This window comes from Macaca nemestrina, chromosome 5 (genome assembly GCF_043159975.1).
Source record: "Macaca nemestrina isolate mMacNem1 chromosome 5, mMacNem.hap1, whole genome shotgun sequence".
NCBI classification, from domain to species: Eukaryota; Metazoa; Chordata; class Mammalia; order Primates; family Cercopithecidae; genus Macaca; species Macaca nemestrina.
The window spans coordinates 66,315,383-66,327,892 of NC_092129.1; the positions used below are offsets into that span (position 1 = coordinate 66,315,383).

Sequence of the window (12,510 nt, forward strand, 5' to 3'; positions counted from 1 at the left end):
CATAAATTGAGTGATTTCATCTTTGTGATTATATACATGACTTGCACTTGTCTGAAATAGCACTGACCAATATAATTTCACTTGTATGGGGTTATATAACCTAACATTTAGGTGCTAAATTATAATAGCTTTGCTGATTTAGAATGTGAAAATAAAGGTACTTCTAAGAGCTGCCCATTGTCATCTAACAAAATACTGCACCTATCATTTTTACCTCGGGAGACACTAGATTAACCCTTTCCTCCTCCTCTGGAGTGTGCTTTAAAACACAGAACTTTTGGGGATTACCAAAGATGAGAGAATAAAATTTTTGAAAAATGTATCATATTTTATTTCCTATCACAAACATAGTCTGTAGCTTGGTTCTCTTTTTGTTAGTGACCTCTAAGTGAATGACTTCTTGAACATGCATTTCCTCTCCTTTGTTCCTTCTTTAAAGAAAGAAAGGCCTGTTATAACAGCAATGAATAATCTAATGGGATCCTGCTGGCACTCCCCACTGCTCCTTGTCTTTCCTTCTTTCATATGTGTGTTGTCACACACAAGTCTAATGTATACAGCTCAGACATATTAACAGACACCCCCACCCTGCCTGCCCCCAATTAAGTTGCCAACCCAGCACCTCACTCCCAGCCACCGAAGGAGAGATTGCCTGTTACATCACTCAAGCCCATTATTCTCTTTTCTCCCTATGGCATCCACTCCTTCTAGATGCTTTTTAGCTCATGGTTTAAGCAGAGGCAAGACATTTTTGCATTTTAAGATTAATATTATATATCTTTGACTTTTACAAGGCTAGACACCCTGGGGACTGACATTTAATAGATGTTAATGGAATTTAATTTTTACATGCACTAGGTGTGAACATTTATCTTCTAAAATAGTCTGAAACCTTAAATGGCACCAAGAAAATTCCATAACAAATTATTTTTCACTCTATATCCTTAAATCAAGTTACTGAGCAAGTAGAAAAGCTGTTTTCTGATATTTAGAGTTGAAAACCTGAATAGAATTATCATTAATTAATTACATGGAGAGGATCAACAGGCATTTTGCCATAGTGATTACCATTGCACAACAGTTCTAAAATGGTGCCTAAAAAGGAACTTTCTCCATAACCTATTTTCCCATTGATTTTCATTAGGCAAGACATCCCCTCTGCAAAAGTAAGTGTGACCCCAAACATATTAAATAATAATCAGCATGACAAATATTTGGAAAATTTTTATATACAGAAAAAAGCTCGAACAAAGCAATGATAATCAAAAGTAACACAAAATTAGAGGTAGTTGACAACGTTTTCTGAATCAATTGTGTGTTCTAAGGATGTGACTAGGAACAGAGTAGCCACTTGCATTTTCAAAGTACATTTTTGTCTGGATTTCAAATACAGTTTCATTTTAAATGTTGGCTAATATTATGATCACAGAATTTGGATAATATTACAGATAGAAGAAAACACTGCTTTGTATCTTTGTAACCTTTACCATTCATGAGCTAACATATTTTAAAAAGCTGTCAGTTTATTCTCTACATATTTAAAATGCTGAAGTCTCCTGTTCCAATTAATGAAGGAAAACTCTTCTTTTTTTGCTTCAGTGCCTGGCACTGAAGTGCCTACTTAATAAACATTTGATGAGTAAATGAATGATTTTGACAGTGGCCAAGGGCTTGCAGCAAAAATGAGGTAATGCAGTACATTGCAAAGAGCAATGTGAGGAAGCAGATCTGGGTTCTTGTCCCAGTTGTGTCACAAACTAGCTGTGTAACTTTAGGTAAGGAACTTGACCTCTCTGGGCCTTGGCTTCCTCCATGCAGATCTAGATGCTGGGTATGATCTCCAGTGGCCTCTAGCTCTAAAAGGCTACAGTTCTAAATCTTAAAATTAGCCAATCATTCTTGCCAGTGTCACTTTGAACTTTAGCCTTTAGTCTCCACAGAGATAGACACATTTTAGCATAGTAGCCTCTAGAATGAAATCTATTAAGAGGTTCAATATGCTAAGGCAAGCAATGGAAAGATACAGTGCGTCAATGGTTCACCCAAAGAGGACTCGAGTAAGTATAGAAATGTACAAGAGAAATAGAAGGGAAACCTGGAGGAAAAAAAGTCTCCATAGCTCGGATTAGTGAAATCTCCAGATAGCAGGTTTCCTCTAGAGGTCAAAAGTGAGTAGGTTTTATTTATGACTGATTAACAAGTGATGAATTTATAAAAGGCTTCCCTTCCAAAGAGAGCACCAGGATGCTTAATTTCCTAATTGGAGAGTACTTTGCACATAAATAAAGGAGGATCACTGCTGCCTGTCAGGGAAGCACTTTGACAGGGCAAGCTTGATCTTGTCTGTGTCCTGATTTACTATATGACCTTGGGCAAGTCATTCATCTTCCCCCAACCAGTATCCCTAATGGTAAAACGGAAATAAAAATACTCATTGCCTTCACTGAGGATTTATAAGACAAGATGAATATTTTTAAGCCCCCAGAGGGGAAAAGGTCACATATAAGAAGGCAAAGAACGACAGAACAGTGCTGTTGGACTTTTCATACAGCTTGGGAAAGAAAACACAATAAAACTCCTGAGCTTTAGGCCGGCCGCGGTGGTTCTTGCCTGTTATCCCAGCACTTTGGGAGGCCGAGGTGGGCGGATCACCTGAGGTCAGGAGATCCAGACCAGCCTGGATAACATGACGAAACCCCGTTTCTACTAAAATTACAAAAATTAGCCGGGCGTGGTGGCAGGCGCCTGTAGTCCCAGCTACTCAGGTGGCTGAGGCAGGAGAATCACTTGAACCCAGGAGGCGAAGGTTGCAGTGAGCCGAGATCACGCCACTGCACTCCAGCCTGGGCGACAAAGAGAGACTCTGTTAAAGAAAAAGAGAGAGAGAGAGAGAGAGAGAGAGAAAGAAAGAAAGAAAGAAAGAGAAAAAAGACAAAAAAACTCTTGAGCTTTAAGTTTTCCAGTCCAAAACCAAACAAAAACCCACAAACAAACAAAAACAAACAAACAAAAAACCTCACCTCTTACAACCTGCGCATTTTTTACCCTCACATGTTGCACAGCACAGCACAGGCGGGGGACTGTGATTCGAAGGTGAGTAGTTGGACGGCTGAAGGCTGATACTAAATTTATCCCCCCACAATTCGAACCCCTTGCTCCATCGGGAACAGTGAGATCGTGGGCGAATTAGTTTTGAGGTCTCAATTTCTTCTTCTGTAAGATATGGCATATTACTATTTACCACATGTGTATAGATCTGTGAATAGATGCCTGGCATAGAGTAACTTTCCAAAAAATATTTGCTGATAATTTGTGTTTCTTAGCAGCATCATTCAAACTGCTGAAATATTTTCTTTAAAAAAAATCAAAGATCCTTGTGAGTTAGTATTGGAATATAAAGATAAACGTGACAAAAACGTCTGTACTTAAAAGGGGAATCGGTATAAAGTCACAAAGTCCACTTCCTTCCGGTGAATAGAATGAGTTTGGGGACAGGGACAACGCCTTAAAACGGGGCCGCGCGGACGCCAGGGGGCACTGTGAGTCCGCTTTGGAGAGGAAGAGGCGGCGGCCTGCGCGGGGCGGGGAGGGCTGCGCGCTTCTAGCATCCCAGCGCCCAGGAGCTTCGCCACCTACCAGGGTCCGCGACCTTAACTCGGCTCCGGAAAGGGCGTCCTGGGTGACCCAAGGCTGGGGCCACAAGCAGCTCCACGGCTCTCCGCGTTGGTCTCTCCCCTTCCCCCAAGCAGACAGTCCTTTCTGCCAGCTGTTCTTGAGATTCGTGAGTCCCGGGGTTTGGGAAACCAGAACCCCCCTGCAACTGTAGGGAACGTTTTGGGTGCGCCTAGGTCGGGTATTTTCCTGGGCAAAAGGACAGAAGTTGTCATCTGATTGTTTAAAGGGTTCGTGTCCCAAGAGGGGGTTAAGCTCTCTTGGTTTAGGGTAAGAGGGCCCACCCTACCTCCCACCCAAAGGCCAAACACACAGCAGGTCGGGAAACGACTCTGAAATCACTCCTTGTCCACCTCCCAAGGTCGGGCGAGAGACTGGCACGCCCCACCGGCAATCTTCAGGAAAAGGGTCAGATCCAGTCCTTAAACAGCTCAGGTGCGAAGCTGAATCGCCCTTCTGCGAAAAGAGAGGAGACAGTACCTGCCCCCGCGGTCCCTCACTTCCCTTAGTCTCAAGAAGAGGTCAGACACCGGAAAATGGGGCCCAGGCACTTGGTCTATTCCACCTGCCACTCGAGTCCCCACTCCCAAGCGGTTGCTCAGACATTGGCATGATGGGGAAACTCGGTTGATTTTGTTACCTCCTAGAGGGAAAATGCCGTGGGCGGAGATGTCTGAGCGTCCCTTCCAACACGAGCTGGGTGGTGCTCTATTGATTTTCACGCAATCCACGGGCGGGAGCGAGAGCACGGGCTTGGATTCACGGGCTCCAGGACTGAACGCATGGCAGTGTCCCTGGGAGCAAAACCACCCAGGGAGCCCGTGCAATATACAAGGTGGGGGGCCCGGAGAGAAAGCATAGCGCCGACAAGGGTGAGGGGCCGGGCAGAAAGTAGGGTGGGGTACCAGGTGGGACAGACCGACCTAGAGAAAGTACAACCCACCCCAAACTTTCGCAGACCCGGGAGCTTAGAAAGGGAGAGCCAGGCAGCACAGCAGCCTCTCCTGCCGCCCAAAGTGCCCAGCTGCAGCGAGGAGGGGCTGCGCTCACGCCGGCTGGACGCTGGCCGTCCCTAAGTCGCGCCCACCCTCGGGCCAAAGCGCCGCCGCTCGGGTCACAGAGTGGCCGCCCACGGAAGAAGCCAGATCGCCGGGCTCTGGGCTGCGTAAGGGATCCGAGGAAGGGGGATTCAAACGCGGATCCGGAAGGAAGGGACACTGAACCCCGCAGCGTCTCCAGCGCCGTGGGGCGGCGGGACTGTCCTTGGGCTCCCAGCGGGCGCGCAAGCTGGAGTCCGGCAGGGTCGGGAAGAAGTGAGCGCAGAGACTTCCACGGGCTAGAAGAGTCAAATTAAAGAAAAATGTGAAAAGCAACCCAGGGCAGCCAGCGGAGCTCGGCAGCGTAGAAGCCACCGGGTTCTCGCTGGGAGGACTACAGTGACTGACACTCGCGAAGACGAGGCGCTTCCAGCAGCCGCTGGTCTGGGCGGAGGAGTCGCCTCGCGGCGCGGAGCGCGCCAGCAGCTGCCAGAGCGCGAGATGCGGCGCGCAGCCTCCGGACCGTCCCGGCTGGGAAAACCCGCGGGCGGCCCTGCGCTGCGCTGACCCGGCGCGGGTCCGAGGGGTTTGCCCCTGCCCCTCCCGTCTCCACCCCCTCCCGCGCCCGTCGCGCGCTCCTCCCCGCGGCAGCAGCGGCGGCGGCGCATCCAGGGGCGGCGCGGGGCGGCGCGGAGCGGCTAGCCCAGCCCAGCAGCCAGTGCCTGTGAGCTCCGCGGCTGCTTGGGGAATTCACTTTGCTGCTTGTTCGCTTCTCCCTTCCTCAGGCTTCTTCAGATGTCTTTCCGCCTCCGGCCCGAGCCTTTCCTTTAAAAGGAAAACTTTACTGCGATACCTTTTTCCCCTTGGAGGAGAGGATTAAAAGTTCCAAGAACTGGTGACGCCTGTGCCATTTGGGCGCAGGGAAGGTGCTCGGCGGCTGGGTTCCCGGTCCCACCATGTGCACCAATATAGTTTACGAGTGGCTGAAAGCGCTGAAGCTTCCGCAGTACGCGGAGTCCTTCGTGGATAACGGCTACGATGACCTGGAGGTGTGCAAGCAGATTGGGGACCCGGACCTGGATGCCATCGGGGTGCTGGCGCCCGCGCACCGCCGCCGTATCCTGGATGCCGTGCGCCGGCTGCGGGAGCAGGACGCGGACGCCGCCGGCCTCTACTTCACGCTCGAGCCGCAGCCGGCGCCCCCCGGGCAGCCCGCCGACACCGTCCCCACCGGCCGCCGGGGGGAGCCGTACGGCGGCCCGGCCCAGGGCACCCGCGGGGACTCTCGCGGCCACACGATCGCCCCCCGCAGCAGGGAGCTGGTGAGCTACCCCAAACTGAAGCTGAAGATCATGATCAGGGATAAGCTCGTCCGTGACGGCATCCACCTGAGCAAGCCCCCGTACTCCCGCAAGGTAAGGAGGTGCCGTCCGGGCGGCCTGGGGCGCGCGGCGGGAGGGGACAGGACCCAGCTGCCTGTGCCAAGGCTTTGCACCCCATTCCAGGTGACGACGGAGAGGCCAGGAGGCTTTGGGTATCTGGGACCCTCTTCTATGTTCTTTCTGTATTAGCCCATTATTTCTTCCTTCCTGGTGTCTCCAGTGGTTGGTAAGACAAGCCCACGCATCCAGTTGTTATCTCTAAACTAACGACCAAAACTCCACATCGTCTCTGGTGCTTGCCTGTCAGGAATCCGACTCGCGCTGCTTCTCCTGGTAGCCAAGGGGAATTCCTAATGCCCTCTGTAATAGTTCTGGGTTTGAAGAGTACCAGACAAATGGTTAATACCTACATTGCTTTCTACCTTCCTTTCTCTCTTTCTTTTCCTGTTTTGAGTCTTGAGAAACTCCCAAGGGAGATCGGTGAACTCTTCAGAGAGTGGGAAGTCAGGCCCTGCCCTTCTCAATTCCACAAAAAATTCCAGCGCTGCTGCAAATTTGAGAAGCGTTACCATTCACATGAGCATTTTAAGGGGAAAAGTGAAGGAAGCACGTGTCAGTCCACCTGAGACGATTTCCTAAACTCAGGTATACTGGAGGCAATAAGGTGCTAAGGACATGGGAGATAATCGGGTCACAAGATGTGCTTCAGAGGTCTGTGCTGTCACCAGTTTGGTTTATTAAGCCAGATAAGATGAAGCAGGTACAACTGTGACTTCCAGTAAGTGTGAGTGAACCTGCATTTGGGAGAGGAGAATCGAGCACAAGTGAACTAAAGGGGAATCCTCTGCACAGGGGGCCTCAGGAAAGGAACCTGGAAGTTCGGAAATGTGGAGTGGGAGCTGGGTAATTAACAGAAAATTGTACTTCACACCAGAGCTCTGCTTCTGGCTGCGAATCTGTTCCGTTTAGGTTTCTAGTTTGGGCGGCTGTCAGAGTAGAGGGTCCCGACTTGATAGAGAACTAGATAGCACCGGTAACCCTCAGGGTTGCGGAAGGTGCACAGGAATATGAGCACCTCACCTTAAAAATCAAGACTTAGAAGAGCCCAGAGAGAAAATGATGGCAAAGATACTCAGCTGGTGGGCCACATAAACCCAACTCCCTAACAGGAAATGTGGTTAATCTCAGTGTTGTGTGGGCATCTTGGGCCCTGGTAGTATTGCTGTAGAATCTTAAGTAAAGGCCGTAATGCCTGGACTTAAGGAAGTTCAAGGGAAAGCTTTGTAAAGAGTATATAACAATACCTAAGGTAGATGGGAATAAGGGGTTTAATATTATCTACTACCTTGCAGGTACCATAGGCAATTCAGATAACCTGCTTGACCATGTCAATTGGTTTTTTTAAAGAAGGATACAAAGAAGGCAGGTTAGGAGGACAGAGTGCTTCAAATTAAACACGTGTTCTGGTTAACCACTCTGACTGTGCCACTGATGTGTGCGCAAAACAGGAAAGGAGAGAACACTTTTCCCAGGCAGTTGCCTGTATGTAGGAGTTCTGTGTGTGTCTAGTGTGAACAGAGAGATCTGGTCATGAGTATGAAGGCTTGGTCGTGGACACAGCAGGTCAAAGGAGATCAAAGCCCAGTTAGATGTTTGTTATTAGCATCCCAGGAAGTAAGGTGGGCTTAGTCTGAGAGACTGTGAGTACCTGGGCACTTGGTGAGGGCATAGTTCAAGTCCTGGCAAGAAAAGAATGCAGAAAGCAAAGTGTGTGTCACTAGAGCTTACTTATTCTTCAGGAAAAGTTCTGTGTAATGGGGTGGGGAGAGCAGGGACACTGTGGGCTGGAGGTGAGAAGGGTAAGCTTGAATTGACAGTTTAGTTCTGATTCTTAAAGAGCCAAAGACAGACCTACATATCAAACTTAGAGGCTGGAAAGGATGTTGAGGGGATGAAACGTCAGCGCATAGGCTTTGAAATGTGGACTCCTGCCTTGATCAGTGGGTAATATGGTAGTGCATTTGCATAAGTGCAGTTTACATAAGAAAATGCCAAGTTGCATTGCGATACTATTTACTTTCCATGTAAATAATTACTTCAGTCAACTTTGCTTTAAAATAAATCCCATAGCAATAATGCTTGATAACAAAGATATGCTCCTATTCACTTTCTATACATATTTAATTCTCCTCAAACCGATGGAAGAATAAAATAGAAACAGAAGTGTTTTCATTATCTCCTTCACTGATCCTTGAGTTGGGGACCACAAAAAAACTGGCGCTGACAAACTTTATTGTAAGAAAGAGTAACACACACTGAAATAGGCATTAACATATAATTAATGCACCCATATAATTAATATACATATATAGCAAGCTGAGCCTACACATGTTTAGTACCAGATCATGTTGATCATTCTGGATTTGTTGCTTATGTGTGCATTGCCTCTTAAGTTTTGGATTTTAAATTATTGAAGAATTTGTTTTCTGATGTAGCTAGTTTCTTCATGAACAGTGCTAGGACTTTTTCTTTTCTTATGTGATCCACATTCTAATTTCTCCACTTTTCTTGGCTTTGTCATGATCAAAATGTGTAGCATTTTGTTTGTTTGTTTGAGATGGAGTCTCACTCTGTTGCCCAGGATGGAGTGCAGTGCTAGGTCTCGGCTCACTACAACTTCTGCCTCCTGGGTTCAAGCGATTCTCCTGCCTCAGCCTCCCAAGTAATACCTGGGATTACAGGTACCCGCCACCACGCCCAGCTAATTTTCGTATTTTTAGTAGAGACTAGGTTTCGCCATGTTGACCAGGCTCATCTTGAACTCCTGGCCTCAGGTGATCCAGCCGCCTTGGCTTCCCAGAGTGCTGGGATTACAAGAGTGAGCCACCACACTGGCCAGAATATGTAGCATTTTTGATGTGCATTTGGAATTCTGCTTGGTGGAGTGGGCTTCAATCTCCTTTGCAGTCATTTGCATCGATGATGCCTGTGATTTTGTATTTTGCTGAGATTTTTAGATGGCTTGAAAGTGACTTATGCCAAAGATTATTGAGATAGGGAGAGTGAGTCTCTTACAGAGGAAAGTAAGTTGAGGGGTCTTCCCAAGAATCACCTGAAAGGATTGTAGGATTTGATCCAGTAATGGTCAAGGTTATGCGATTTAGGGATCAGTGAGTTAAAACGTAAATAAAAAGTAAATTTTCTTGTGTTTTCCAAAGGGAAGTCTATAGCTTTGGAAAAACAGGAGCTTAGAGAGAGCACCAGGCTTGAAATTAAACATCATTGGAAGATTTCCTCTTCTGCCCTGTATGTAGCTTCTCTGACTGCTGTGATTTCTACCTTTGTGAAATGGAGATAAAATAATTTTTTACCAAGCTTCTCTATGTCAGGCCTTCTGCTGGACTCTAGGTTGCTGTGGTTGGCAGGATGTGAAAGCTCTGCCCTCTGGGAACTTAGCATCCAGTAGGGAAGACTTAAAATGGAATGAACAATGATGATAATGTGTGATGATTGATTTGATGAGAAGTATATGATACCATGAACAGGTGTATCCAACCCAGTTTGCAGGGATTGGGCACCATCGCAGTTTTTCCAGAACTGACCCATGGCCTGAGTACTGACGGTTGAGCAGATTTAGCCTGAGGAGGAGCAGGGTCTTAAGGGGAAGAGTGTTCTCAGCAGAGAACAGTGTGTGCAAAGGCCAGGAAGGGGAAGAAGTTTAGCATCAACAAGAATGGCAAGGAATTCTGTCTGGTCAGAGCACTGAATGCCTGGAGAAAGTGGCAGGAGATGGAGAGGCAGGCCGCGGCTAGTCTTGGGTGGCCTAGAAGTCACGTTAAAGAATTTGGAGTATATCTTGTGAGCAGAAGGGAGCTATTGACACATCCTGACCAGAGGCAAGCCGAACACTTAGGAGATCTTTGTAGTGTCAGGAGAGAGATGCTGGTGGCATGGGCCACTTATGACAGTAGGGCAGGAGCAATGGAAGTAGACTTGACACAACTTAAGTGATTGTTTGGATGACAGGGTTGGAGGGGAGAGGGGTTGGAATGACATGCAGATTCCTGGTTTAGGATTGTGCTGTGATGTAGGAGACCCAGGAGAACAGCGAGTTTGGGCGAGAAAGATATTGCCTTCAGGTTGAAACATATGGAGTGTGAGATACCTGTGGAATGTCCCTACATCACACACAGCACACTGCAGCTGTGACTACAGATGAGCAGTAGAGGGAGGAGCCCTGGGGAACAACAGAATTTCAGACACGTGTAGAGAAAGAGGAAGCTCTAAGGGAGGCTGTAAGTATATTTTATTTTCTAGCAGACTTGTCAAAGCAAAAGGGAAGCTCTAGGGTAAATAGTGTGGAGAGACTGACAAGGGTAAGCAGAGGGTAGGTGGAAAGCAAGAGGAAGTGGTGTTCTGGAAGCCACTGGAAGCAGTGATGTTTCAAGGAGGAGGGACAGGTCAGGAAGTCAGATAATGGTCAGGTAGGACAAGAACAGAATCACTTCATGGGAAGTGGTAACCATGCCATCGGTTACCTTTGCCACGGCAGATTTGGATGATGGGCCAGTGGGTACAGACAGGGATGACCCACAACTTTGAAACCAAGTTTGATGAGAAGACAGAACTAAGGTTACAGCTAGAGGAAGAAGGGAGACTTTGTGTCAAGGGAAGGGTTTTGTGGGTTTGTTTGTGTTTAGGATGAGAGAATGAACAATGGAATGGAGTATGTCTGAGTGTTAATGGTAAGTAGCCAGAGAAAAGGAGATGTTGGGGGACATCCCAGGAGACCAGGGTCCTGGAGGAGGTGCAAGGGAATTGTGCCCAGGGCACATAAGTGAAGGGAGCATTCACTTCTGCTTCCAGTGGGCGGGGAGCTTCTCTTCCAGGTCAAGGGGAGGGAAGAAGAAGGGGTCAGGAGACTGGGACCTTTGGAGTCATTACACCAAAGAGCTCTCATTTCTCTTTCTGACTGAGTGGTACCAGTGAGGGAGGAGATGGAAGGATTAGAGGTTTAAGGAGAACATTGTATTAATATAGAAATGTTCGATGTTGTGATCTAGTGGAATCCTATCATTCCATCATGTCATGTTTAGATATGGTCATAAACATTACATGATGGAATGTATAGGATTCTAAGTACGCACACACAGAAGGAACGCTCACCATTCACATATTTGTGCATGACATTTTGTTGAATTCCATCATGTCTGGCAGTGCTTATGGGACTGTGGCAGATGTGAAGGGTATGGGGCTGTAAATATATCTGTCAAAGCAAAAGGCAGGCTCTAGGGTAAATCGTGTGGGGGAGGCGTCTACGTTTTTTCACTGAAAAGTTGCTCCTTGCCACATCTACCAATTAAAATTGTTTGAGTTAGTATGGCATTATTTAATAGTTTTGTAGGAGTGTTCATCTTCATTCATACCCTTAGTGTGACTTTTATGAAGTAACAAGAATCACATACTAAGGCTATTTATGGATATTCTGGAGAGATGGCCTGGAATGAAGGGATTTGGAGAGACAGAGGTAGTAGGAAGGTTTCTGTCACTGGGGCCAGGGTAAAATATTTAGAAAGGAGAGAGAGAGAGAGATTGGCAAAGATGTGCTTGTGTCCTTTGGAGTTTTGCCTTGCGTGTTGGCAGAAGCTGAAATGACAATAAATATTCTTCCTCCCAAGAATTCCTTCTGCCTTCATGACATTACTAGGGACAGATTGGAAGCTGAAAAACTTCAACTGTCTCCGACTCAATCAGTGTCCTCAAATGTCCTCAACCTATATCCTTCTAGGTTTTTTTGTTTTGTTTTGTTTTGTTTTCAGTGGCTGATTGGAACACTGTGGAAAAAAGTGGGGGCCGGAAGGAGACAAGAGCTTTGATGGTGTGGGAACATCTGCCTTTGTGTTCTCCTCACTGTTTACTGCCTGTGGAGTTTCTATATAAGTGGACCATCAACCAACTGCCTGTCCACTCATCCATCCATCGATTTATTAATCTATCCATCCGTTCTTCCATTTATCCATTTGTCTCCCATCCATCCATCCATTCATCCATCCATCCATCCATTTATTCATCCATCCATTCTTCCTTCCATTTATCCATCCATCCATTCATCCATCCATCCTTTCATTTACCCATCCATCTCTCCATTCATCTATCCTTCCTTTTATCCATCCATCTATTCCTCCTTTTATCCATCTATCCATCCGTCCTTCCACTTAACAAATACTGAGCACATGCCATGTGCTGGGCTTTAAGATCAGGATTGCAAGGAACTAGACAGACATGGTCTCTGCTTGTATGTGGAGGCCTAATCCAATGCCTGACATGTAGTAGTTGCACCATATCAAAGTTGAATGTTATTTCTGCAAACCTGAAGGATTGGAGAATATTGCACTTGTGTTTATTTCAAATGTTAAAGA

At 46.9% G+C, this 12,510-nt stretch overlaps 1 protein-coding gene and 1 long non-coding RNA gene across 3 annotated transcripts in view; one reads left to right on the forward strand and one right to left on the reverse strand.

Moving 5' to 3' along the window:
• Positions 1 to 363: 363 nt before the first annotated feature.
• LOC105488990 (uncharacterized) lies at positions 364 to 4,404 on the reverse strand. The gene is made up of 4 exons (XR_011623436.1): positions 4,313 to 4,404; positions 3,637 to 4,128; positions 3,021 to 3,213; positions 364 to 2,863 (listed from the first exon to the last, which is right to left on the reverse strand). It is a non-coding gene; the product is annotated as an uncharacterized lncRNA (long non-coding RNA).
• Positions 4,405 to 5,324: 920 nt separating this feature from the next.
• LOC105488991 (sterile alpha motif domain containing 5) overlaps positions 5,325 to 12,510 on the forward strand; it is a 486,349-nt gene continuing 479,163 nt past the window's right edge. For both annotated transcript variants that reach the window (XM_071096572.1, XM_011753539.3), the window contains exon 1: positions 5,325 to 6,124. In XM_071096572.1, the coding sequence (XP_070952673.1) occupies positions 5,666 to 6,124 (459 nt within the window). In that variant the 5' untranslated portion in view covers positions 5,325 to 5,665. The remainder of the gene's footprint in view (positions 6,125 to 12,510) is intronic.